We start from the raw sequence: 26577 nt of genomic DNA on the forward strand, positions 1-26577 counted from the left end.
GCCCCAAAATGGGGCTAAATCGCCCCAAAATGCCCCAATTCCAGCCCAAAATGCGACTAAATCGCCCCAAAATGCAACTAAATCGCCCCAAAATGGGACTAAATCCCCCCAAAATGGGACTAAATTGCCCCAAAATGCCCCAATTCCAGCCCCAAAATGCCCCAATTCCCCCCAAAATGCCCCAATTCCAGCCCAAAATGCGACTAAATCGCCCCAAAATGGGACTAAATCCCCCCAAAATGGGGCTAAATCGCCCCAAAATGGGACTAAATTGCCCCAAAATGCCCCAATTCCAGCCCAAAATGGGACTAAATTGCCCCAAAATGCCCCAATTCCAGCCCAAAATGCGGCTAAATCGCCCCAAAATGCCCCAATTCCAGCCCAAAATGCGGCTAAATTGCCCCAAAATGCCCCAATTCCAGCCCCAAAATGGGACTAAATCGCCCCAAAATGGGACTAAATCGCCCCAAAATGGGACTAAATTGCCCCAAAATGGGACTAAATTGCCCCAAAATGCAACTAAATCGCCCCAAAATGCCCCAATTCCAGCCCAAAATGGGACTAAATCGCCCCAAAATGGGACTAAATTGCCCCAAAAAGGGACTAAATCGCCCCAAAATGCCCCAATTCCAGCCCAAAATGCCCCAGATCCAGCCCAAAATGGGACTAAATCGCCCCCAAATGCCCCAATTCCAGCCCAAAATGGGACTAAATCGCCCCAAAATGCCCCAATTCCAGCCCAAAATGCCACTAAATCCCCCAAAATGCCCCAAATCCACCCTGAAATCCCAAAATTCCAGCCCAAAATGGACCCAAATCCCCCCAAAATTTCCGAATTTCTCCCAAAATTCCCACATTTTCCCCCAAAATCCCCCAAATTTCCCCCAAAATCCCCCAAATTTTCCCCCAAATCCCCCAAATTTTCCCCCAAAATCCCCAAATTCCCAAATTTTCCCCCAAAATTCCCAAATTTTCCCCCCAAATCCCCAAATTCTCCCTAAAATTCCCAAATTTTTCCCCCAAATCCCCAAATTTCCCCTCAAAATTCCCGAATTCCCCCAAAATCCCCAAGTTTCTCCCAAAATTCCTGAACTTCCCCCCAAATCCCCAAATTTCCCCTTAAAATCCCCAAATTTTCCCCCAAATCCCCAAATCCCCCCTAAAATTCCCAAATTTTCCCCCCAAATCCCCAAATCCCCAAATTTTCCCCCCAAATCCCCCAAATTTCCCCCAAAATCTCCCAAATTTCCCCCCAAAATCCCCAAATTCCCCCTCAAAATTCCCAAATTCCCCCAAAATCCCCCCAATTTCCCCCAAAATCCCCAAATTTTCCCCCCAAATTCCCAAATTTTCCCCCAAAATTCCCAAATTTTCCCCCAAATCCCCAAATTCCTCCCTAAAATTCCCAAATTTCCCCCCAAATTCCCCCCTAAAATCTCCAAATTTTCCCCCCAAATCCCCAAATTCTCCCTAAAATCCCCAAATTTTCCTCCCAAATCCCCAAATTCTCCCTAAAATCCCCAAATTTTCCCCCCAAATCCCCAAATTCCCCCCTAAAATCTCCAAATTTTCCCCCCAAATCCCCAAATTCTCCCTAAAATCCCCAAATTTTTCCCCCAAATCCCCAAATTTCCCTTTAAAATCCCCAATTTTCCCCCAAAATCCCCAAATTTTCCCCCAAATTCTCCCTAAAATTCCCAAATTTTCCCCCCAAATTCCCAAATTTTCCCCCAAAATCCCCAAATTTCCCCCCAAATCCCCCAAATTTTCCCCCAAAATCCCCAAATTCCCAAATTTTCCCCCCAAATCCCCCAAATTTCCCCCAAAATCTCCCAAATTTCCCCCCAAAATCCCCAAATTCCCCCTCAAAATTCCCGAATTCCCCCAAAATCCCCCCAATTTCCCCCAAAATCCCCAAATTTTCCCCCCAAATTCCCAAATTTTCCCCCAAAATTCCCAAATTTTCCCCCAAATCCCCAAATTCCTCCCTAAAATTCCCAAATTTCCCCCCAAATTCCCCCCTAAAATCTCCAAATTTTCCCCCCAAATCCCCAAATTCTCCCTAAAATTCCAAAATTTTTCCCCCAAATCCCCAAATTCTCCCTAAAATCCCCAAATTTCCCTTTAAAATCCCCAATTTCCCTTTAAAATCCCCAATTTTCCCCCAAATCCCCAAATTCTCCCTAAAATTCCCAAATTTTCCCCCCAAATTCCCAAATTTTCCCCCAAATTCCCCAAATTTCCCCCCAAATCCCCCAAATTTTCCCCCAAAATCCCCAAATTCCCAAATTTTCCCCCCAAATCTCCCAAATTTCCCCCAAAATCCCCCAAATTTCCCCCCAAATCCCCCAAATTTTCCCCCAAAATCCCCAAATTTCCCCCCAAATCTCCGAAATTTTCCCCCAAATCCCCAAATTCCTCCCTAAAATTCCCAAATTTCCCCCCAAATCCCCCAAATTTTCCCCCAAAATCCCCAAATTTCCCCCAAAATCTCCCAAATTTTCCCCCAAATCTCCCAAATTTTCCCCCAAACGCCCCAAATCCCCAAATTTTCCCCCAAAATTCCCAAATTTTCCCCCAAAATTCCCAAATTTTTCCCCCCAAATCCCCAAATTTCTCCCTAAAATTCCCAAATTTTCCCCCAAATCCCCCCTAAAATCCCCAAATTTTCCCCCAAAATCCCCAAATTCCCCCCTAAAATCCCCAAATTTCCCCCCAAATCCCCAAATTTTCCCCCCAAATCCCCAAATTCCCCCTCAAAATTCCCGAATTCCCCCCAAATCCCCCCAATTTTCCCCAAAATCCCCAAATTTCCCCACCTGTGTCTGTGCTCGCGGCTCCGGCTCCGGCTCCGGCTCCGCTTCTTCCGGCTGCTGAAATTTGGGACAAATCCGGAGGAAAATTGGGAAAAATCCTCCGGAATTCCCTGGAAATCCCACCCGGGAACCCCAAATCCTGGGAATTCCAACCCCAAATCCACCCCAAATCCCGGCATTCCAGCCCAAAATCCTCCAAATTCCCAAACTCCAGCCCCAAATGGACCCAAATTCCCCAAATTCCAGCCCAAAATTCCTCCAAAATCCCGGAATTCCAACCGAAAATCCCCAGAAAATCCTGAAATTCCAGCCCAAAATCTCCGAAATCCCCCCAAAATCCAAAAATTCCAACCCAAAGTTCTCCAAATTCCCACATTCCAGCCCAAAATGGACCCAAATTCCCAAATTCCAACCCAAAATCCTGGAATTTCAGCTCCAAGTACCCCCAAAATCCCAAATTCCAGCCCCAAAATCCCCAAATCCCCCAAAATCCCCCCCAAATCCCGGAATTTCAGCCCCAAAATGACCCAAATTCCACAATTCCAACTCAAAACCCTCCAAATTCCAGCCCCAAATTCCCAAAATTCCCCCAAAATCCTGAATTCCAGCCCCAAATTCCCCAAATCTCCCGGAATTCCAACCCCAAGTCCCCCCAGAATCCGAAATTCCAGCCCAAAATTCCCCCAAACCTCCCAAATTCCCAAAATTCCAGCCCAAAATTCCCCCAAACCTCCCAAATTCCCAAAATTCCAGCCCGAAACTCCCAAATTCCCAAAATTCCAACCTCAAATCCCCAAAAAATCCCAGAATTCCAGCCCCAAAATTCCCAAATTCCAGCCCAAAATTCCCAAATTTCTGCAATTCCAGCCCCAAATTCCCAAATTCCAACCCCAAATCCCCCCAAAATCCCAGAATTCCAGCCCAAAATCCCAAATTCCAAAACTCCCAAATTCCCAAAAAATCCCAGAATTCCAGCCCCAAATTCCCCAGAATTCCCCCCAAAATCCCCCCAAATCCCAGAATTCCAGCCCGAAACTCCCCCAAATTCCCAAATTCCAACCCCAAATCCCCCAAAAATCCCAGAATTTCATCCCCAAATTGCCCAAAATCCCAAATTCCAACCCCAAAATTCCCAAAAAATCCCAAAATTCCAGCCCCAAATTCCTTAAAATTCCCCCAAATTCCCAAATTCCAGCCCCAATTTGCCCCAAAATTCCCCAATTCCCCAAAATTCCCAAATTCCCCCCAAAATCCCAAGTTCCAACCCCAAATCCCCAAAAAATCCCAAATTCCAACCCCAAATTCCCCAAAATTCCCAAAAAATCCCAGAACTCCAATCCCCAAATTCCCAAATTCCAGCCCCAAATTCCCCAAAATCCCAAATTCCAACCCCAAAATCCCCAAAAAATCCCAAAATTCCAGCCCCAAATTCCTTAAAATTCCCCCAAATTCCCAAATTCCAGCCCCAAATTGCCCCAAAATTCCCCAAAATTCCCAAATTCCCCCCAAAATTCCCCAAATTCCCGGAATTCCGGACCTGCTGCCGCTCTCCTTCCGGGGCTCCTTCGGCTCCTCCTGGGGCGCCTTCGGGGAGGGAAAAATTTGGGATGAAAAAACTCCCAAATCCCCCCAAAAAACCCCAAAATCCCCCCCAAAAACCCCCAAATCCCCCAAAAAAACCCAAAATCCCCCAAAAACCCCAAAATCCCCCCAAAAAACCTCTAAATTGCCCCAAAAAACCCCCAAATCCCCCCCAAAACCCCCCCAAAACCCCAAAATCCCCCCAAAAAACTCTAAAATCCCCCAAAAAACCCCAAAATCCCCCCAAAATCCCCCCCAAAACACCAAAATCCCCCCAAAAATCCCCCAAATCCCACCCAGGACCCCCCAAAATCCCCCAAATCCCCCCAAAAAACCCAAAAATCCCCCCAAAACCCCCAAAATTCCCCCCAAAACCCCAAAATCCACCCCAAAACCCCCCAAAATCCCCCCAAAACCCCCAAATCCCCCCAAAAAAACCCCAAATCCCCCCAAAAAACCCTAAAATCCCCCAAAAACCCCCAAAATTCCCCCCAAAAACCCCAAAATCCCCCCAAACCCCCAAAGTGCCCCAAAAAACCCAAAAGACCCCAAAATCCCCCCAAAAAACCCCCAAAATCCCCCCAAAAACCCCAAATCCCCCCCAAAAACCCCAAAATCCCCCCAAACCCCCAAATTGCCCCAAAAACCCCAAAAAACCCCCAAAATCCCCCCCAAAAACCCCCAAACCCCACAAAAAAACCCAAAATTCCCCAAAACCCCCCAAAAACCCCAAAATCCCCCCAAAACCCCCAAATTCCCCCCAAAACCCCAAAATCCACCCCAAAAACCCCCAAATCCCACAAAAAAACCAAAATCCCCCAAAACCCCCCAAAATCCCCCCAAAAACCCCAAAATCCCCCCAAAACCCCCAAATTGCCCCAAAAAACCCCAAAATCCCCCCAAAACCCCCAAAATCCCCCAAAAAACCCAAAAGACCCCAAAATCCCCCCAAAAAACCCCCCAAAATCCCCCCCAAAAAACCAAAAATCCCCCCCAAAAAACCCCAAATCCCACAAAAAAACCAAAATCCCCCAAAAGACCCCAAAATCTTCCCCAAAACCCCAAAATCCCCCCCAAAAACCCCCAAAATCCCCCCAAAATCCCCAAAATCCCCTCTAAAAAACCCCAAAATCCCCCAAAAAATCCCCAAATTCTCAAAACCGCCCCAAAATTCCACCAAAAAACCCCAGAAAACCCCAGAAATTCCCAAAAAACCCCAAAATTCCCAAAAAAAACCCCCCAAAAAATCTGAAAATTCCCAAAAGGCCCCGAAATTCCCCCCCAAAAAACCCCAAAAATTTCTCAAAAAGCCCAAAATTCCCAACAAAAGCCCCCAAAATTCGCCCAAAAATCCCCAAAAAATTCCTAAAAAATCCCAAAGTTCCCAAACCACCCCAAAATTCCCCCCCAAAAAACCCCAAAAATTCCTAAAAAAAAAAATTCCCGAAAAAGAGCCCCAAAATTCCCAAACAACCCCACAAAATTTCCCAAAAAAAACCCCCCAAAACTCCCAAAAAATCCCAAAAGGTCCTGAAAAGAACCCAAAATTCCCCCAAAAAACCCAAAATCCACCCCGGAAAGCACCGGAATTCCCAGAAAAACCTAAAATTCCCAAAAAACCCCAAAATTCCCTCCCAAAAATGCTGAAATTCCCCATAAAATCACAAATTTCCCCCCAAAAATCCCAAAAAAGCCCCAAAAAAGGCCAAAACCCCCCCCCCAAAATCACGAAATTCCACAAAAATTCCTGGAATTCCCCAAAAAATCCAAACATTCCTAAAAAAATCCCCAAATTCTCAAAAAAGCCCCCAAATTCCCCCAAAACCCCCCAAAAAATCCGCCAAAAACCCCCAAAATCCGCCAAAAATCCCCAAAATCCCCCCAAAATCCCCGAAACTTCCCCAAAAAATCCCCAGATTCCCAAAAAACCCCCAAAATTCCCCAAAAAATCCTGGAATTCCCAAAAAAAACTTCCAAAATTCCCCAAAATTCCTGGAAAAACGCCCAGAATTCCCGAAAAAATCCCCCAAAATTCCCCAAAAACCCCAAAAATCCATCCCAGACCCCCCGAAAATTCCCAAAAAATCCCCAAAATTCCCGAAAATTCCCCAAAATTCCCAAATTCCCACCTGGGCCGGGGGCGGCTCCGGCTGGGCCTTGGAAGGGCCGGGCTGGGCCTGCAGAGAAATGGGGCAAAAACTCAGGAATTTGGGAAAAATTTGGGAAAAGGAAGCGGGAAAAAGCTCAGGGTGGGGGAGGGGCAGGCGAAATCGGCCGGAATTGTGGGGAAAGATCCCAAAATTCCCAGGAATGGCCCCAAAATCTCCCAAATTCCCCCCAAATCCCCTGAAATGACCCCAAAATACCCCAAAATTCCCCAAAATCCCCTGAAATGACCCCAAAATCCCCCGAAATTCCAAGGAATGGCCCCAAATTCCCCCAAATTTCCTCCAAGGAGCCCCAAATTCCTGGGAATGGCCCCAAATCCCCCCAAATCCCCTGAAATGACCCAAAAATTCCCCAAAATTCCCAGGAATGGCCCCAAATCCCCTCAAAATTCCTCCCAAGGATCCCAAAATTGCCGGGAATGAGCCCAAAGCCCCCCAAAATTGCCCCAAATCCCCCCAAAATTCCAAGGAATGGCCCCAAATTCCCTCAAATTTCCCTCCAAGGATCCCAAATTCCAAGGAATGGCCCCAAAATCCCCCAAATTCCCCCCAAATCCCCTGAAATGGCCCCAAAATCCCCCAAAATTCCAAGGAATGGCCCCAAATCCCCCCAAAATCCCTTCCAAGGATCCCAAAATTCCAAGGAATGGCCCCAAATTCCCCCAAATTTCCTCCAAGGAGTCCCAAATTCCTGGGAATGGCCCCAAATCCCCCAAAATTCCCTCCAAGGATCCCAAAATTCCTGGGAATAGCCCCAAAATTCCCCAAATTTCCCTGAAATGACCCCAAAATTCCCCAAAATCCCCTGAAATGACCCCAAAATTCCTGGGAATTCCCCCAAAATCCCCCCAAATCCCCTGAAATGACCCCAAAATTCCCAGGAATTCCCCCAAAATCCCCTGAAACGGCCCCAAAATTCCCCAAAATCCCCTGAAACGGCCCCAAAATTCCCAGGAACGACCCCAAATCCCCCCCCAAATCCCCTCCAAGGATCCCAAAATCCCCTGAAATGACCCCAAAATGCCCTGAAATTCCCGGGAATGGCCCCAAATCTCCCAAAATTCCCTGGAATCGTTCCCCAAATTCCCCTGAAATGACCCCAAATCCCCCAAAATCCCCCCAAATCCCCCAAAATTCCCAGGAATCCCCCCCAAAATTCCCTGAAATGGCCCCAAAATTCCCTCCAACGATCCCAAAATTCCCAAGAACGACCCCAAATTCCCCCAAAATCCCCTGAAATGACCCCAAAATCCCCCCAAATCCCCTGAAATGACCCCAAAATCCCCCCAAATCCCCTGAAATGACCCCAAAATCCCCTGAAATGACCCAAAAGCCCCTGAAATGACCCCAAAATCCCCCCAAATGACTCAAAATCCCCTGAAATGACCCAAAATCCCCCCAAATTCCCCAAAATCCCCTGAAATGACCCCAAAATCCCCCCAAATGACCCCAAAATCCCCCCAAATGACCCCAAAACCCCCCCAAATGACCCAAAATCCCCTGAAATGACCCCAAAATCCCCCCAAATGACCCCAAAATCCCCTGAAATGACCCAAAATCCCCCCAAATCCCCTGAAATGACCCCAAAATTCCCTCCCAAAATCCCCTGAAATGACCCCAAAATCCCCCAAATCTCCTGAAACGACCCCAAAATTCCCCCCCAAAATCCCCCCAAATGACCCCAAAATCCCCTGAAATGACCCCAAAATCCCCCCAAATTCCCCAAAATCCCCTGAAATGACCCAAAATCCCCTGAAATGACCCCAAAATCCCCCCAAATGACTCAAAATCCCCCCAAATTCCCCAAAATCCCCCCAAATGACCCCAAAATCCCCCCAAATTCCCCAAAATCCCCTGAAATGACCCAAAAGCCCCTGAAATGACCCCAAAATCCCCCCAAATGACTCAAAATCCCCTGAAATGACCCAAAATCCCCCCAAATTCCCCAAAATCCCCTGAAATGACCCCAAAATCCCCCCAAATGACCCCAAAATCCCCCCAAATGACCCCAAAACCCCCCCAAATGACCCAAAATCCCCTGAAATGACCCAAAATCCCCTGAAATGACCCCAAAATCCCCTGAAATGACCCAAAACCCCCTGAAATGACCTCAAAATCCCCCCAAACCCCCCCAAATGACCCCAAAATCCCTCCAAATTCCCCAAAATCCCCTGAAATGACCCCAAAATCCCCCCAAATTCCCCAAAATCCCCCCAAATGACCCAAAATCCCCTGAAATGACCCCAAAATCCCCTGAAATGACCCCAAAATCCCCTGAAATGACCCAAAATCCCCTGAAATGACCCCAAAATCCCCCGAAATGACCCCAAATCCCCTGAAATGACCCAAAATCCCCCGAAATGACCCAACATCCCCTGAAATGACCCCAAAATCCCCCCAAATGACCCAAAATCCCCCCAAATTCCCCAAAATCCCCCCAAATTCCCCAAAATCCCCCCAAACTCCCCAAAATCCCCTGAAATGACCCAAAATCCCCCCAAATGACCCCAAAATCCCCTGAAATGACCCGAAATCCCCTGAAATGACCCAAAATCCCCCCAAATGACCCAAAATCCCCTGAAATGACCCCAAAATCCCGCACCTCCTCCTTCTTGTAGGGCGCCTCCAGCATGGCCTCGATGACGATGTCGAAGTCGTCCGACGTCATCGCGTCCGTCTGAGGGAAAAAACCCCAAATTCAGGCCCCAAAACCCCCCCATTTCACCCCAAAATCCCCAAAACCGCCCCGTTTCACCCCAAAATCCCCAAAACCCCCCCATTTCACCCCAAAATCCTCAAACCCGCCCCATTTCACCCCAAAATCCCCAAAACCGCCCCATTTCACCCCAAAACCGCCCCATTTCACCCCAAAACCGCCCCATTCCACCCCAAAATCCCCAAACTGCCCCATTCCACCCCAAAACCCCCCCATTTCACCCCAAAACCGCCCCATTCCACCCCAAAATCCCCAAAACCGCCCCATTTCACCCCAAAATGACCCAAAACCGCCCCATTCCACCCCAAAACCGCCCCATTCCACCCCAAAATCCTCAAAACCGCCCCATTTCACCCCAAAATCCTCAAAACCCCCCCATTTCACCCCAAAATCCCCAAAACCGCCCCATTCCACCCCAAAACCGCCCCATTTCACCCCAAAACCCCCTCATTTCACCCCAAAATCCCCAAAACCGCCCCATTCCACCCCAAAATCCCCAGAACCGCCCCATTTCACCCCAAAATCCTCAAAACCGCCCCATTTCACCCCAAAATCCCCAAAACCGCCCCATTTCACCCCAAAATCCCCAAAACTGCCCCATTTCACCCCAAAATCCCCAAAACTGCCCCATTTCACCCCAAAATCCTCAAAACTGCCCCATTTCACCCCAAAATCCTCAAAACTGCCCCATTTCACCCCAAAATCCTCAAAACTGCCCCATTTCACCCCAAAATCCTCAAAACCGCCCCATTTCACCCCAAAATCCCCAAAACTGCCCCATTTCACCCCAAAACCGCCCCATTTCACCCCAAAATCCCCAAAACCGCCCCATTTCACCCCAAAATCCCCAAAACCGCCACATTTCACCCCAAAATCCCAAAACCGCCCCATTCCACCCCAAAACCGCCCCATTTCACCCCAAAACCTCCCCATTCCACCCCAAAATCCCCAAAACCTCCCCATTCCACCCCAAAATCCCCAAAACCGCCACATTTCACCCCAAAATCCCAAAACCGCCCCATTCCACCCCAAAATCCCCAAAACCGCCCCATTCCACCCCAAAACCCCCCCATTTCACCCCAAAATCCCAAAACCGCCCCATTTCACCCCAAAACCGCCCCATTTCACCCCAAAATCCCCAAAACCGCCCCATTTCACCCCAAAATCCCCAGCGTTCCCCTTCGCACACAAAAATCCCCAGTTTTACCCCAAAATTTCCACTTTTCACCCCAAAATTTCCATTTTTTACCCCAAAATTTTTCCTTTTTAACCCAAATTTCACCTTTTTCCCCAAAATTCCCCCTTTTTACCCCAAAATTTCCACTTTTTAACCAAAATTCCTTCTTTTCCCCCAGAATTCCCACTTTTTCCCCCAAAATTTCCCTTTTCCCCCAAAATTTCCTTTTTACCCCAGAATTTCTCCTTTTTACCCCAAAATTTCTCGTTTTTACGCCAAAATTTCTCATTTTTACCCCAAAATTTCCCTTTTACCCCAAAATTTCCCCATTTCCCCCCCAAATTCCCCCTTTTCCCCCAAAATTTCTCCATTTCCCCCAAAATTTCCCCTTTTTACCCCAAATTTCCCCCTTTTTCCCCAAACTTCCCCTTTTTTCCCCAAAATTTCCCCATCTTTCCCCAAAATCTCCACTTTTTATCCAAAATTTCCCCAAAATTTCCCCCCAAAACTCCCCAAAATTTCCCCATCCCCCCCAAAATTTCCCCTTCTTTCCCCAAAATTTCCATTTTACCCCCAAATTTCCCCTTTTTTACCCCAAAACTTCCCTTTCCCCCAAAATTCCCCAAATTTTCCCCCAAATTTCCCCTTTTCCCCCCCAAACTTCCCCTTTTTTACCCAAAATTCCCCCATTCCCCCCAAAACTCCCCACATTTCCCCAATTTTTTCCCCTTTTTCCCCAAAATTTCCCTTTTTCCCCCCAAAATTCCCCTCCCCCCACCCCTTCAAAAAATACAACTCCCAGAAAACCAAAAAAACCCCAAAAAAAACTCCCGGGAAAACCAAAATTTCCCGGGAAAACCAAAATTTCCCGGGAAAACCAAAAATTTCCCGGGAAAACCAAAATTTCCCGGGAAAACCACGCTGCCCCTCCCCCTCCCTTTCCCCGCCCTTTTTTTCCCGCCCTTTTTTCCCGCCCTTTTTTTCCCGCCCTTTCTTTCCCGCCCTTTTTTCCCGCCCTTTTTTTCCCGCCATTTCCCCCTCACCGGGTCTGGCAGCGCTTTGGATCCCCCCGACTCCATCCCGGGGGAGGGGTGGGGGGGGGGGGAAAAAACCCCCCGAAACCCGGCTTTTCCTGCGCTGACGTCACGGGAAAAAATGACGTCATCAGTGACGTCAACCCCGGCGGCGATGACGTCACGCCCCCTCCCCTCAAGCCACGCCCCCCCGCTCCCCCCCCCCCTCCCCTCGCGCGCTCAGCGCCCCCTGGCGGCGCCGCCCTCAGGGCGCCGTTCCCCCCCCCCCCCTCCCCTCAGCGCCCACTCCCCCCTCAGTCCCCCCCCCCCCCCACCGGCGCTTCCCCGCCGCTTTCCCCGCTCCCCCCGGCGATGTCGCGACACGGAGGGTCCCGTCGCCATATCGCGACAGCGCTGCCGCTCTTACCGGCCCCCCCGAAGCCCTGAAGCGGCGGCGGCGGCGGCGGCGGCGGCCCCGGACGCGGCGGCAAAGATGGCGGCGGCCTCCAGAACCTTCCCCCCCCTCCTCCTTCCTCCTCCTTCGCCCTGCCCGCACCGCCGGCCCCGCCCACTCCGCGCTGCCATTGGCTGCCGCGCCGCGCCGCCGCCTTTCTATTGATGGGTGGAGGTGTCAATCAAAGCGCGGCGGCGCTGATTGGCTGCGAGGCCTCAAAGTGTCGGCGCGGCGGATTGGTGGATGAGACGAGCGCGGCGATTGGCGGAGGAGGAGAGGGGGGGTGGGCCCCGCCCATTCCCGCTGCGCTGTCGCCATGGCAACGCGGCCTGGCGCGGCCTGCGGAGCCTGCGCTCGAGTAGGGAGGAAACGCAGCCTTCCAAAACGCGGAAAAAAGGGATTTTTTCGGGAAAAAAACCCTACGGAAGGGGATTAAAACGCGCTGAGGGAAGTGCGGGTGGGGACGCGGGGCGGAACAAAGCGATTTTAGGTGATTAAACCAGGCAGGTGCTGGGGGTGGGGGGGGGTGGCAACAGAGCCGAAAATGACCCGAAAATGACCCGAAATGAGCCCAATTTCCTCAATTCCCCCAGTTCTCCGCAGCTTTCCCCGATTTATCCCGCTCTTTCTGCTTCTGATCCGCACGCGCCTCTTCTTGAGGAGATTTCGCAGGCTTTTGGCCAGAAATGCCCAGTTTGGCCCCAAATCCCTTCCTTTTGCTCCCGTGAAACCCCAAATCGCCTCAATTCTGCCCCATTTTCACCGATTGCCCCACGTCCCCTCGGCCTTTTCCCGAGCTGGACCCCAATTCCTGAGGGTTCACCCCAATTCCTTCATTTTGGCCAAAAATTTCCCCAAGTTTCGCTTCCATTTCCAAAGATTTGACCCCGAATTTCTCCCGGTGCAAGTTTGGCCCCAAATTCCTTCATTTCTCCCCGAAATTCCTCCGTTCTCCCCCAAATTTCTCCCCGTTCTGCCACAATTCCCCGAATTTTCCCCCTTTTCCCTCCAAATTTCAGCCGTTCTGCCCAAATTCCTCCATTTCTGCCCGTTTCCCTCAAATTTCGTGGTTTCTCCCCAAATTTTGGCATTTCCCCCCCCAAATTTCCCCATTTCCTCCCAAATTCCTCCGTCTCACCCCGTAATTCCCTAAATTTCCCCTTTTTCCCCCAAATTTCTCCCCGTTCCGCCATAACTTCCCCAAATTTCATCATTCCTCCCAAATTTCTCCGTTTCTCCCCATAAATCCCCCAAATTTTGCCACAATTCCCCCAAATTTCCCTTTTTCATCCCCAAATTCCCCCCTTCCCCCAAATTTTCACCATTCCACCCCAAATTTCCCCGTTTCCCCCCCAAATTTCCCCTTTTTTCCCAAAATTTCTCTGTTTTCCCCCCAGAATTCCCCACAATTTCCTCATTTCCACCCAAATTTTTCCATTTCCCCCTGTAACTCCCCAGAATTTCTCCATTCCCCCCAAAACTCGCCAAAATTTCCCCTTTTTACCCCAAATTTCTCCATTTTCCCCTGAACTTCTCCATTTCCTCCTAAAACTCCCCAAAATTTCTCCATTCCCCCCAAAACTCCCCAAAATTTCCCATTTTTCCCCAAAATGTCCCCATTTCCCCCCCAAATTCCCCAAAATTTCCCCTTTTCACCCAAATTTCCCCTTCTCCCCCCAAATTTTCCCCTTTTTACCCAAAATTTCCCCATTTCCCCCAAAATTTCCCCTTTTGCCCAAAATTTGTTTTCCCCATAACTCCCCAAAAGTTCCCCTTTTTCCCCCAAAAATTCCCTTATCACCCAAATTTCTCCATTTCTCCTCTAGAACTCCCCAAAATTTCCATTCTCCACCCAATTTTCCCCATTTCCCCCCCAAATTTCCCCTTTTTACCCAAAATTTCTCCATTTCCCACCAAAACTCCACAAAATTTCTCCTTTTTAGCCAAAACTTTTCCATTTCCCCCCCAAAATTTCTCCATTTCTCCCCGAACTCCCCAAAATTTCCCGGTCTTACACTAAAACTCCCCAAAATTTCCCCTTTTCACCCAAAATTTCTCCATTTCCCCCCAAAACTCCCCAAAACTTCCCTTTTACCCCAAAATTCCTCAAAAATCGCCAAAATTTCCCCATTTTCCTTCCAAAATTTCCCCATTCCCCCCAAATTTTTCCATTTCCCCCATAACTCCTTAAAATTTCCCCTTTTTACCCAAAATGTCTCCATTGCCCCCCAAAACTCCCCAAAATTTTCTCATTTCCCTGCCAAAATTTCCCCTTTTCACCCAAAATTTCCCCATTTCCCCCTCAAAACTCCCCAAAATTCCCCCTTTCCCACCAAAGTTCCCCTATTCCCCCCCAAAATTCCCCCTTTTCACCCAAATGTCCCCATTTCCCCCAAAATTTCTCCATTTTTCCCCCAAAACTCCCCAAAATTCCCTTTCCCACCAAAATGTCTCCATTTTACCCCCAAACTCCCCAAAATTTCCCATTTTTTACCCTAAAACTCCCCAAAATATCCCCTTCTCACCCAAATTTTGACATCTTCCCGCCAAAATTTCCCCTTTTCACCCAAAATTCCCCCGTTTCCCTCCAAAATTCCCAAAAATTCCCCATTTCCCACCAAAATGTCTCCATTTTACGCCCAAAATCCCCAAAATTTCTCATTTTTCCCCCCAAAACTCCCCAAAATTTCCCCTTTCCTGCCAAAATTTCTCCTTTTTGCCTAAAATTCTCCCATTTCCCCCCAAAACTCCCCCAAATTCCCCCTTTCCCGCCAAAATGTCTCCATTTCACCCCCAAACTCCCCAAAATTCCCCCGTTTCCCCCCAAACCTCCCCAAAATCGCCGCCGTTTCCACCCCGATTTCTCCATTCCCCCCCCAAAAACCACCCCAAACCTACCCAAAATCACCCAAACCCACCCAAACCCACCCAAAACCACCCAAAACCACCCAAACCCACCCCAAACCACCCAAACCCACCCCAAATCTGCCCAAAACCACTCCAAACCCACCCAAACCCACCCAAAATCACCCAAAACCACCCAAACCCACCCAAAACCACCCAAACCCACCCAAACCTACCCAAAACCACCCCAAACCACCCAAAACCACCCAAACCCACCCAAAACCACCCAAAACCACCCAAACCCACCCCAAACCACCCAAACCCACCGGAAACCACCGGAAACCACCCAAACCCACCCAAAACCACCCCAAACCCACCCAAAACCACCCAAAACCACCCAAACCACCCCAAACCCACCCAAAACCACTCCAAACCACCCAAAACCACCCAAAACCACCCAAACCCACCCAAACCCACCCAAAACCACCCAAACCCACCCAAACCCACCCAAACCACCCAAAACCACCCAAACCCACCCAAACCCACCCAAAACCACCCAAAACCACCCAAACCCACCCAAAACCACCCAAAACCACCCCAAACCCACCCCAAACCACCCCAAACCACCCAAAACCACCCCAAATCTGCCCAAAACCACTCCAAACCCACCCAAAACCACCCAAAATCACCCAAAACCACCCAAACCCACCCAAAACCGCCCAAAATCACCCAAAACCACCCCAAACCACCCAAAACCACCCAAAACCACTCCAAACCCACCCCAAACCACCCCAAACCACCCCAAATCCACCCAAATCCACCCAAACCACTCCAAACCACCCAAAACCACCCAAACCCACCCCAAACCACCCAAAACCACCCAAAACCCACCCAAACCCACCCAAAACCACCCAAACCCACCCCAAACCACCCAAAACCACCCAAACCCACCCAAACCACCCAAAACCACCCAAACCCACCCAAACCCACCCAAAACCACCCCAAACCACCCAAAACCACCCAAACCCACCCAAACCACCCAAAACCACCCAAACCCACCCCAAACCACCCAAAACCACCCAAACCCACCCAAAACCACCCAAACCCACCCAAACCCACCCCAAACCACCCAAAACCACCCAAACCCACCCAAAACCACCCAAACCCACCCCAAACCAGCACAAACAGCACACGGGGGGATGGGGGTGCGGGGGAGGGGCTCCCCGCTCCTTTATTGGCTCTGTCCGTCCGTGTGTCCGTCCGTGTGTCTGTCCGTGTGTCCGTGTGTCCGTGTGTCCGTCCGTGTGTCCGTGTGTCCGTGTGTCCGTGGCTCCATCCGTGTGTCCGTGTATCCGTGTGTCTGTGTGTCCGTGTGTCCGTGTGTCCGTCCGTGTGTCCGTGTGTCCGTCCGTGTGTCCGTGTGTCTGTCCGTGTGTCCGTGTGTCCATCCGTGTGTCCGTGTGTCCGTCCATGTGTCCGTGTGTCCGTGTGTCCGTGTGTCCATCCGTGTGTCCGTCCGTGTGTCCGTCCGTGTGTCCGTGTGTCCGTCCGCGGCTCCGTGGTGAGCGCCCCTCAGAGGCCGATGGTGTACGAGCGCCCCGTGGGGTTGTGCAGGGCCGAGCAGGCCGGGCCGGTCACTGCCCACTCGTACCACACCTTGCTGGCCGTGGCCACTCGCCAGAAGGCCACCGACACCTCCTGGCCCGCCCGCACCGGCACCGGCTGCTGCAGGGGGGAGGGGGAGAGGGGAAGTCAGCTCGGCCACGCCCACCAAGATGGCGGCTGGGGGGTCGTGGGGAGTGGCCACGCCCACCAAGATGGCGGCTGGGGTTATGAGGAGAGGCCACACCCACCAAGATGGCGGCTGGGGTCATGGGAAGAGGCCACGCCCACCAAGATGGCGGCCGGGGTCATGGGGAGTGGCCACGCGCACCAAGATGGCGGCCGGGGTCATGGGGAGTGGCCACGCCCACCAAGATGGCGGCTGGGGGGGTGGAGAGTGGCCACGCCCACCAAGATGGCGGCTGGGGTGGTGGGGAGTGGCCACGCCCACCAAGATGGCGGCTGGGATCATGGAGAGAGGCCACGCCCACCAAGATGGCGGCTGGGGGGGTGGGGAGTGGCCATGCCCACCAAGATGGCGGCCGGGGTCATGGAGAGTGGCCACGCCCACCAAGATGGCGGCCGGGGTCATGGGGAGTGGAAACGCCCACCAAGATGGCGGCTGGGGGGTGGGGAGTGGCCACGCCCACCAAGATGGCGGCTGGGGGTGGGGAGTGGCCACGCCCACCAAGATGGCGGCCGGGGTCATGGGGAGTGGCCACGCCCACCAAGATGGCGGCCGGGGTCATGAGGAGAGGCCACGCCCACCAAGATGGTGGCCGGGGTCATGGGGAGTGGCCACGCCCACCAAGATGGCGGCCGGGGTCATGAGGAGAGGCCACGCCCACCAAGATGGTGGCCGGGGTCATGGGGAGTGGCCACGCCCACCAAGATGGCGGTCGGGGTCATGGAGAGTGGCCACGTCCACCAAGATGGCGGCCGGGGTCATGGGGAGTGGCCACGCCCACCAAGATGGCGGCCGGGGTCATGGGGAGTGGCCACGCCCACCAAGATGGCGGCTGGGGGCATGGGGAGTGGCCACGCCCACCAAGATGGCGGCTGGGGGCATGGGGAGTGGCCACGCCCACCAAGATGGCGGCCGGGGTCATGGGGAGTGGCCACGCCCACCAAGATGGCGGCCGGGGTCATGGGGAGTGGCCACGCCCACCAAGATGGCGGCTGGGGGGTGGGGAGTGGCCACGCCCACCAAGATGGCGGCCGGGGTTATGAGAGGCCACGCCCACCAAGATGGCGGCCGGGGTCATGGAGAGAGGCCACGCCCACCAAGATGGCGGCCGGGGTCATGGAGAGTGGCCACGCCCACCAAGATGGCGGCTGGGGGTGGGGAGTGGCCACGCCCACCAAGATGGCGGCCGGGGTAATGAGGAGAGGCCACGCCCACCAAGATGGCGGCCGGGGTCATGGGGAGTGGCCACGCCCACCAAGATGGCGGCCGGGGTCATGGGGAGTGGCCACGCCCACCAAGATGGCGGCCGGGGTGGTGGGGAGTGGCCACGCCCACCAAGATGGCGGCCGGGGTCATGGAGAGTGGCCACGCCCACCAAGATGGCGGCCGGGGTCATGGGGAGTGGCCACGCCCACCAAGATGGCGGCCGGGGTAATGAGGAGAGGCCACGCCCACCAAGATGGCGGCCGGGGTCATGGGGAGTGGCCACGCCCACCAAGATGGCGGCCGGGGTCATGGGGAGTGGCCACGCCCACCAAGATGGTGGCCGGGGTCATGGGGAGTGGCCACGCCCACCAAGATGGCGGCCGGGGTGGTGGAGAGTGGCCACGCCCACCAAGATGGCGGCCGGGGTGGTGGAGAGTGGCCACGCCCACCAAGATGGCGGCCGGGGTGGTGGGGAGTGGCCACGCCCACCAAGATGGCGGCTGGGGGCATGGGGAGTGGCCACGCCCACCAAGATGGCGGCCGGGGTCATGGAGAGAGGCCACGCCCACCAAGATGGCGGCCAGGGTAATGGAGAGTGGCCACGCCCACCAAGATGGCGGCCGGGGTTATGAGAGGCCACGCCCACCAAGATGGCGGCCGGGGTCATGGAGAGTGGCCACGCCCACCAAGATGGCGGCCAGGGTAATGGAGAGTGGCCACGCCCACCAAGATGGCGGCTGGGGTCATGGGGAGTGGCCACGCCCACCAAGATGGCGGCTAGGGGGTGGGGAGTGGCCACGCCCACCAAGATGGCGACCGCGGTGCTCCCTCTGAAGCCACGCCCCCAAGATGGCGGCCACCATTAAACACCCCAAGATGGCGGCCGCCATTAAACCCACCCAAAATGGCGGCCGCCATTAAACACCCCAAGATGGCGGCTGCCATTAAACACCCCAAAATGGCGCCCCCCATAGTGACCCCGCCCCCAAGATGGCGGCGCCCACGGTGGCCCCGCCCCCAAGATGGCGGCGCCCACGGTGGCCCCGCCCCCGCTGACCTTGATGGGGAAGAAGATGGGGAACCAGGAGAACAACCCCGGCGAGTGCGTCTCGGGCCGGATGCCTGCAGCAGACCCAAATCCGCCCGTTTTCACCCCAAAATCCGGCGTTCCCCCACCCCCCCGCCATTCCCAGGGATTCCAGAGAAATCGGGGCCGCTTTGGGTTCAAATTCAGGCATTTTAGGCCCAAATTTCGCCGGTTTAGGCCCAAATTTCCCCATTTTTAGTCACAAAATTCTCCCATTTTTTCCCCCAAATTCTCCCACTTTCCCCCAAATTTCCCCATTTTTCCCCCAAATTTCCCCATTTTCTCCCCAAATTTCCCCATTTTAATCCCAAATTTCCCCATTTTCCCCCCAAATTTTCCCATTTTCCCCCAAATTTCCCCATTTTAATCCCGAAATTCCCCAAAATCTCCCATTTTCCCCCCAACTTTCCCCATTCTTTCCCCAATTTTCCCCATTTTCCCCCAAATTTTCCCCCCAAATTACCCCATTTTCATCCCAAAATTCTCCCATTTTAGTCCCAAAATTTCCCCATTTTTCGCCCAAGTTCTCCCATTTTAGTCCCAAAATTTCCCTAATTTCTCCATTTTAGTCCCAAAATTCCCCAAATTTCCCCATTTTCACCCCAAATTCTCCCATTTTTCCCCAAATTTCCCCATTTTTCCCCAAAATTCTCCCATTTTTCCCCAAATTTCCCCATTTTCCCCCCAAATTTTCCCATTTTTCCCCAAATTTCCCCATTTTAATCGCAAATTTTCCCATTTTCTCCCCAAATTTCCCCATTTTAATCCCGAAATTCCCCAAAATCTCCCATTTTCCCCCCAAACTTCCCCTTTCCTCAGTTTTCCCCCTTTTTCCCCAAATTTTCCCATTTTCATTCCAAAATTCCCCCATTTTCATCCCAAAATTCTCCCATTTTAGTCCCAAAATTCCCCATTTTTACCCCAATTCTCCCATTTCCTCCCTAAACTTCCCCATTTTTTCCCCAAATTTCCCCATTTTGGTCCCCAAATTCCCCAAATTCTCCCATTTTCATCCCAAAATCTCCCATTTTTCCCCCAAATTTCCCCATTCTTTCCCCATTTTCCCCCAATTTTTCCCATTTTCTCCCCAAAATTCCCCATTTTCATCCCAAAATTCCCCAAATTTCCCCATTTTCACCCCAAATTCTCCCATTTTCTCCACAAACTTCACCACTTTAGTCCCGAAATAACCCAAATCTTTCCTTTTTCACCCCAAAATCCGGCGTTCCCCCACCCCCCCGCCATTCCCAGGGATTCCGCAGAAATCGGGGCCGCTTTGGGTTCAAATTCGGGCATTTTAGGCCCAAATTTCCCCATTTTTAGTCACAAAATTCTCCCATTTTTTCCCCCAAATTCTCCCATTTTTTCCCCCAAATTCTCCCACTTTCCCCCCAAATTTCCCCATTTTCTCCCCAAATTTCCCCATTTTCTCCCCAAATTTCCCCATTTTAATCCCAAATTTCCCCATTTTCCCCCCAAATTTTCCCCCTAATTTCCCCATTTTAATCCCGAAATTCCCCAAAATCTCCCATTTTCCCCCCAACTTTCCCCATTCTTTCCCCAATTTTCCCCATTTTCCCCCAAATTTTCCCCCCAAATTTCCCCATTTTCATCCCAACATTCTCCCATTTTAGTCCCAAAATTTCCCCATTTTTCGCCCAAGTTCTCCCATTTTAGTCCCAAAATTTCCCTAATTGGCCAAATTTCCCCATTTTCACCCCAAATTCTCCCATTTTTCCCCAAATTTCCCCATTTTTCCCCAAATTCTCCCATTTTCTCCACAAACTTCGCCACTTTAGTCCCGGAATTCCCCAAATCTTTCCATTTTTCCCATTTTTCCCCCAAATTTCCCGAGTTTAATCCCAAATTTCCCCATTTTGGTCCCCAATTTCTCCATTTTACCCCAAATTTGCCCTTTTTCCCCCAAATTTCCACGTTTTTCCCGCTTTTGTCCCCATTCCCGACCCCGCCCCTTTTAGACCACGCCCCCTTTGGCCACGCCCATTTAAGCCCCGCCCCTTTCCCAAACCACGCCCCCTCCCCCCATTTTTACCCCCAATTTCTCCCATTTTTTCCCTGTTTTTTCCCCAAATTTGCCCCTTTTTCCCCCAAATTTCCCTGTTTTTCCCGCTTTTCTCCCCATCCCCGACCCCGCCCCCTTTAGACCACGCCCCTTTTGGCCCCACCCCTTTCCCAAACCACGCCCCCTCCCCCCATTTTCCCCCCCATTTTCTCCCATTTCTTCCCTGTTTTTTCCCCAAATTTGCCCCTTTTTTCCCCAAATTTCCGCGTTTTTCCCGCTTTTCTCCCCATTCCCGACCCCGCCCCCTTTAGACCACGCCCCTTTGGCCCCGCCCCTTTCCCAAACCACGCCCCTCCCCCCATTTTTACCCCCAATTTCTCCCATTTTTTCCCCAAATTTGCACCTTTTCCCCCCAAATTTCCCCGTTTTTCCCACTTTTCTCCCCATTCCCGACCCCGCCCTTTTGGCCACGCCCCCTTTTGGCCCCACCCCATTAAGCCCCGCCCCTTTCCCAAACCACGCCCCCTCCCCCCATTTTCTCCCATTTTTTCCCAAAATTTGCCCCTTTTCCCCCCAAATTTCCCCGTTTTTCCCGCTTTTCTCCCCATTCTCGACCCCGCCCCTTTTGGCCACGCCCCCTTTTGGCCCCACCCCTTTAAGCCCCGCCCCTTTCCCAAACCACGCCCCCTTCCCCCGTTTTTACCCTCAATTTCTCCCATTTTTTCCCCAAATTTGCCCCTTTTTCCCCCAAATTTCCCCGTTTTTCCCGCTTTTCTCCCCATCCCCGACCCCGCCCCCTTTAGACCACGCCCCCTTTGCCCCGCCCCTTTCCCAAACCACGCCCCCTCCCCCCATTTTTACCCCCAATTTCTCCCATTTTTTCCCTGTTTTTTCCCCAAATTTGCCCTTTTCCCCCCAAATTTCCGCGTTTTTCCCACTTTTCTCCCCATTCCCGACCCCGCCCCCTTTTGGCCACGCCCCCTTTTGGCCCCACCCCTTTAAGCCCCACCCCTTTCCCAAACCACGCCCCCTCCCCCCATTTTTACCCCCAATTTCTCCCATTTTTTCCCCAAATTTACCCTTTTCCCCCAAATTTCCCCATTTTTCCCACTTTTCTCCCCATTCCCGACCCCACCCCTTTTAGACCACGCCCCCTTTGGGCCCCACCCGTTTAAGCCCCGCCCCTTTCCCAAACCACGCCCCCTCCCCCGTTTTTACCCTCAATTTCTCCCATTTTTTCCCCAAATTTGCCCCTTTTTCCCCCAAATTTCCCCGTTTTTCCCGCTTTTCTCCCCATCCCCGACCCCGCCCCCTTTAGACCACGCCCCCTTTGCCCCGCCCCTTTCCCAAACCACGCCCCCTCCCCCCATTTTTACCCCCAATTTCTCCCATTTTTTCCCTGTTTTTTCCCCAAATTTGCCCTTTTCCCCCCAAATTTCCGCGTTTTTCCCACTTTTCTCCCCATTCCCGACCCCGCCCTTTTTGCCCCGCCCCCTTTTGGCCCCACCCCTTTAAGCCCCACCCCTTTCCCAAACCACGCCCCCTCCCCCCATTTTTACCCCCAATTTCTCCCATTTCTTCCCTGTTTTTTCCCCAAATTTGCCCCTTTTTCCCCCAAATTTCCCCGTTTTTCCCGCTTTTCTCCCCATTCCCGACCCCTCACCCTTTAGACCACGCCCCCTTTTGGCCCCGCCCCTTTAAGCCCCGCCCCTTTCCCAAACCACGCCCCCTCCCCCCATTTTTACCCCCAATTTCTCCCATTTCTTCCCTGTTTTTTCCCCAAATTTGCCCCTTTTTCCCCCAAATTTCCCCATTTTTCCCACTTTTCTCCCCATTCCCGACCCCGCCCTTTTGGCCACGCCCCCTTTTGCCCCACCCCTTTAAGCCCCGCCCCTTTCCCAAACCACGCCCCCTCCCCCCATTTTCACCCCCAATTTCTCCCATTTTTTCCCCAAATTTGCCCCTTTTCCCCCAAATTTCCCCGTTTTCCCCGCTTTTCTCCCCATTCCCGATCCCGCCCCCTTTTGGCCACGCCCCCTTTTGGCCCCACCCCTTTAAGCCACGCCCCTTTCCCAAACCACGCCCCCTCCCCCCATTTTTACCCCCAATTTCTCCCATTTTTTCCCCAAATTTGCCCCTTTTTCCCCCAAATTTCCCCATTTTTCCCACTTTTCTCCCCATTCCCGACCCCGCCCTTTTGTCCACGCCCCCTTTTGGTCCCGCCCCTTTAAGCCCCGCCCCTTTCCCAAGCCACGCCCCCTCCCCCCATTTTCACCCCCAATTTCTCCCATTTTTTCCCCAAATTTGCCCCTTTTCCCCCAAATTTCCCCATTTTTCCCGCTTTTCTCCCCATTCCCGACCCCTCACCCTTTAGACCACGCCCCCTTTTGGCCACGCCCATTTAAGCCCCGCCCCTTTCCCAAACCACGCCCCCTCCCCCCATTTTCACCCCCAATTTCTCCCATTTTTTCCCCAAATTTCCCCTTTTTTCCCGCTTTTCTCCCCATTCCCGACTCCACCCCTTTTAGACCACGCCCCCTTTTGGCCCCACCCGTTTAAGCCCCGCCCCTTTCCCAAACCACGCCCCCTCCCCCCATTTTTACCCCTAATTTCTCCCATTTTTTCCCCAAATTTGCCCCTTTTCCCCCCAAATTTCCCCGTTTTTCCCGCTTTTCTCCCCATTCCCGACCCCGCCCCCTTTAGACCACGCCCCCTTTTGGCCCCACCCCTTTAAGCCCCGCCCCTTTCCCAAACCACGCCCCCTCCCCCATTTTTACCCCCAGTTTCTCCCATTTTTTCCCCAAATTTGCCCCTTTTTCCCCAAATTTCCCCGTTTTCCCCGCTTTTCTCCCCATTCCCGATCCCGCCCCCTTTTGGCCACGCCCCCTTTTGGCCCCACCCCTTTAAGCCACGCCCCTTTCCCAAACCACGCCCCCTCCCCCCATTTTTACCCCCAATTTCTCCCATTTTTTCCCCAAATTTGCCCCTTTTTCCCCCAAATTTCCCCATTTTTCCCACTTTTCTCCCCATTCCCGACCCCGCCCTTTTGTCCACGCCCCCTTTTGGTCCCGCCCCTTTAAGCCCCGCCCCTTTCCCAAACCACGCCCCCTCCCCCCATTTTCCCCCCCATTTTCTCCCATTTCTTCCCTGTTTTTTCCCCAAATTTGCCCCTTTTTTCCCCAAATTTCCCCGTTTTTCCCGCTTTTCTCCCCATTCTTGACCCCGCCCCTTTTGGCCACGCCCCTTTTGGCCCCGCCCCTTTAAGCCCCGCCCTCACTGAGGGTGACGTCGCCGTAGAGCCGCGTCTCGAAGTAGCCGGCGAAGCCGTGCAGGACGGTGCCCACCTGCACCTGCCAGCTCAGCTCCGTGTAGCGGCTGTTGTCCGGGCACGGCTCTGGAAAACACGGAATTCCCAAATTCCAGAGCTTCTCCCCAAAATTCCCACCCTTTGCCCCAAAATCCCAACGTTTTCACCTTTTTTTTCCGGATTTTTTTGGGGTTTTTTTGGAGTTTTTGGGGGTTTTTTCCCCGATTTTTGGTGATTTTAGGGTTTTTTTCATGCAATTTTATCGGGATTATTCCCAGATTTTTGGGGTTTTTCCCAGATTTTTTGGGAATTTTTGTGGAATTTTTCTGATTTTTTTCCTGATTTTCTGGGTTTTTTTAAGGATTTTTGGGCTTTTTTTCCAGATTTTTGGTGAATTTGGGGGTTTTTTTAAACGGAATTTATCGGGATTATTCCCAGATTTTTTGGGGGTTTTCCCAGATTTTTTGGGAATTTTTGTGGCATTTTTCTGATTTTTTTCCGGATTTTTGGGGTTTTTTTAAGGATTTTTGGGCTTTTTTTCCCGATTTTTTGTGATTTTGGGGTTTTTTTTCACAGAATTTTATCGGGATTATTCCCAGATTTTTGAAGTTTTTCCCAGATTTTTTGGGAATTTTTGTGGAATTTTTCTGATTTTTTTCCTGATTTTTTGGGTGTTTTTAAGGATTTTTGGGCTTTTTTTCCCGATTTTTGGCGATTTTGGGGTTTTTTTTTTCATAGAATTTATCGGGATTATTCCCGGATTTTTTGGGGTTTTTCCCAGATATTTTGGGAATTTTTGTAGAATTTTTCTGATTTTTTTCCTGATTTTTGGGGTGTTTTTAAGGATTTTTGGGCTTTTTTTCCTAATTTTTGGTGAATTTAGGGGTTTTTTTTCATGGAATTTATCGGGATTATTCCCAGATTTTTGAAGTTTTTTCCACATTTTTTGGGAATTTTTGTGGAATTTTTCTGATTTTTTTCCTGATTTTTGGGGTGTTTTTAAGGATTTTTGGGCTTTTTTTCCCGATTTTTTGTGATTTTTGGGGTTTTTTTCACAGAATTTTATCGGGATTATTCCCAGATTTTTGGGGGTTTTCTGAGATTTTTTGGGAATTTTTGTGGAATTTTTCTGATTTTTTTTCCTGATTTTTTAGGGTTTTTTTTAGAGATTTTTGGGGGTTTTTTCCGATTTTTGGGATTTTTTTCACGGAATTTTATTGGGATTATTCCCAGATTTTTGGGGTTTTTCCCAGATTTTTTGGGAATTTTTGTGGAATTTTTCTGATTTTTTTCCTGATTTTTTAGGTTTTTTTTAGAGATTTTTGGGGTTTTTTTCCGATTTTTGGGGTTTTTTTCATGCAATTTTATCGGGATTATTCCCAGATTTTTGGGGTTTTTCCCAGATTTTTTGGGAATTTTTGTGGAATTTTTCTGATTTTTTTCCTGATTTTTTGGGTTTTTTTAGAGATTTTTGGGCTTTTTTTCCCGATTTTTGGTGATTTTGGGGGTTTTTTTCACGGAATTTTATCGGGATTATTCCCGGATTTTTGGGGTTTTTCCCAGATTTTTTTGGAATTTTTGTGGAATTTTTCTGATTTTTTTCCTGATTTTTGGGGTTTTTTTAAGGATTTTTGGGCTTTTTTTCCCAATTTTTTGTGATTTTTAGGTTTTTTTTTCACAGAATTTTATCGGGATTATTCCCAGATTTTTTGGGGGTTTTCCCAGATTTTTTGGGAATTTTTGTGGAATTTTTCTGATGTTTTTCCTGATTTTTTGAGTTTTTTAAAGGATTTTTGGGCTTTTTTTCCTAATTTTTGGTGAATTTGGGGTTTTTTTTTCATGCAATTTATCGGGATTATTCCCGGATTTTTGGGGTTTTTCCCAGATTTTTTGGGAATTTTTGTGGAATTTTTCTGATTTTTTTTCCTGATTTTTTTAGGGTTTTTTAAAGGATTTTTGGGCTTTTTTTCCTAATTTTTGGTGAATTTGGGGGTTTTTTTTCATGGAATTTTATCGGGATTATTCCCAGATTTTTGGGGTTTTTCCCAAATTTTTTGGGAATTTTTGTGGAATTTTTCTGATTTTTTTTCCCAATTTTTTGGGGGTTTTTAGGGATTTTTAAGGGGTTTTTTTCCCAATTTTTTTTTTTCGGGTTTTTTTCACGATTTTTTGTGAATTTTTGGAGTTTTTTCATGGAATTTTATCTGGATTTTTCCCAGATTTTTTGGGGTTTTTCCCCGATTTTTTCGGAACTTTCGTGGAGTTTTTGGTGTTTTTTCCTAGATTTTTTGTGGAACTTTGGATTTTTATTTTCATGGAATTTTATCAGGATTATTCCTGCATTTTCTGGGATTTTTTCCAAAATTTTTTGGGGATTTTTTGTGAAAGTTTTGTGG

The 26577-nt window shown here is 50.6% G+C and overlaps 2 protein-coding genes across 7 annotated transcripts in view; both read right to left on the minus strand.

The window, feature by feature from the left end:
• The window catches only part of RBM23 (RNA binding motif protein 23), a 53295-nt gene extending 41296 nt beyond the window's left edge, over positions 1-11999 (minus strand). For 3 of the 5 annotated variants that reach the window (XM_082299531.1, XM_082299532.1, XM_082299533.1), the window contains exons 1-6: positions 11899-11999; positions 11502-11595; positions 9168-9242; positions 6527-6574; positions 4354-4400; positions 2820-2873 (exon numbers count right to left, since the gene is read on the minus strand). In XM_082299531.1, the coding sequence (XP_082155657.1) occupies positions 2820-2873; positions 4354-4400; positions 6527-6574; positions 9168-9242; positions 11502-11537 (260 nt within the window). In that variant the 5' untranslated portion in view covers positions 11538-11595; positions 11899-11999. The remainder of the gene's footprint in view (positions 1-2819; positions 2874-4353; positions 4401-6526; positions 6575-9167; positions 9243-11501; positions 11596-11898) is intronic. The other 2 variants (XM_082299535.1, XM_082299534.1) reach the window with 2 other exon arrangements.
• A 3968-nt stretch (positions 12000-15967) lies between these two features.
• The window catches only part of PRMT5 (protein arginine methyltransferase 5), a 47610-nt gene continuing 37000 nt past the window's right edge, over positions 15968-26577 (minus strand). The window contains exons 15-17 of one of the 2 annotated variants that reach the window (XM_082299530.1): positions 24152-24268; positions 18822-18886; positions 15968-16491 (exon numbers count right to left, since the gene is read on the minus strand). In XM_082299530.1, coding sequence (XP_082155656.1) covers positions 16342-16491; positions 18822-18886; positions 24152-24268 — 332 coding nt within the window. In that variant the 3' untranslated portion in view covers positions 15968-16341. Of the gene's footprint in view, positions 16495-18821; positions 18887-24151; positions 24269-26577 lie in introns of both variants that reach the window. The other variant, XM_082299529.1, reaches the window with a different exon arrangement.

Source organism: Coloeus monedula (assembly GCF_965178545.1).
Source record: "Coloeus monedula genome assembly, chromosome: 32".
Taxonomy (NCBI): domain Eukaryota; kingdom Metazoa; phylum Chordata; class Aves; order Passeriformes; family Corvidae; genus Coloeus; species Coloeus monedula.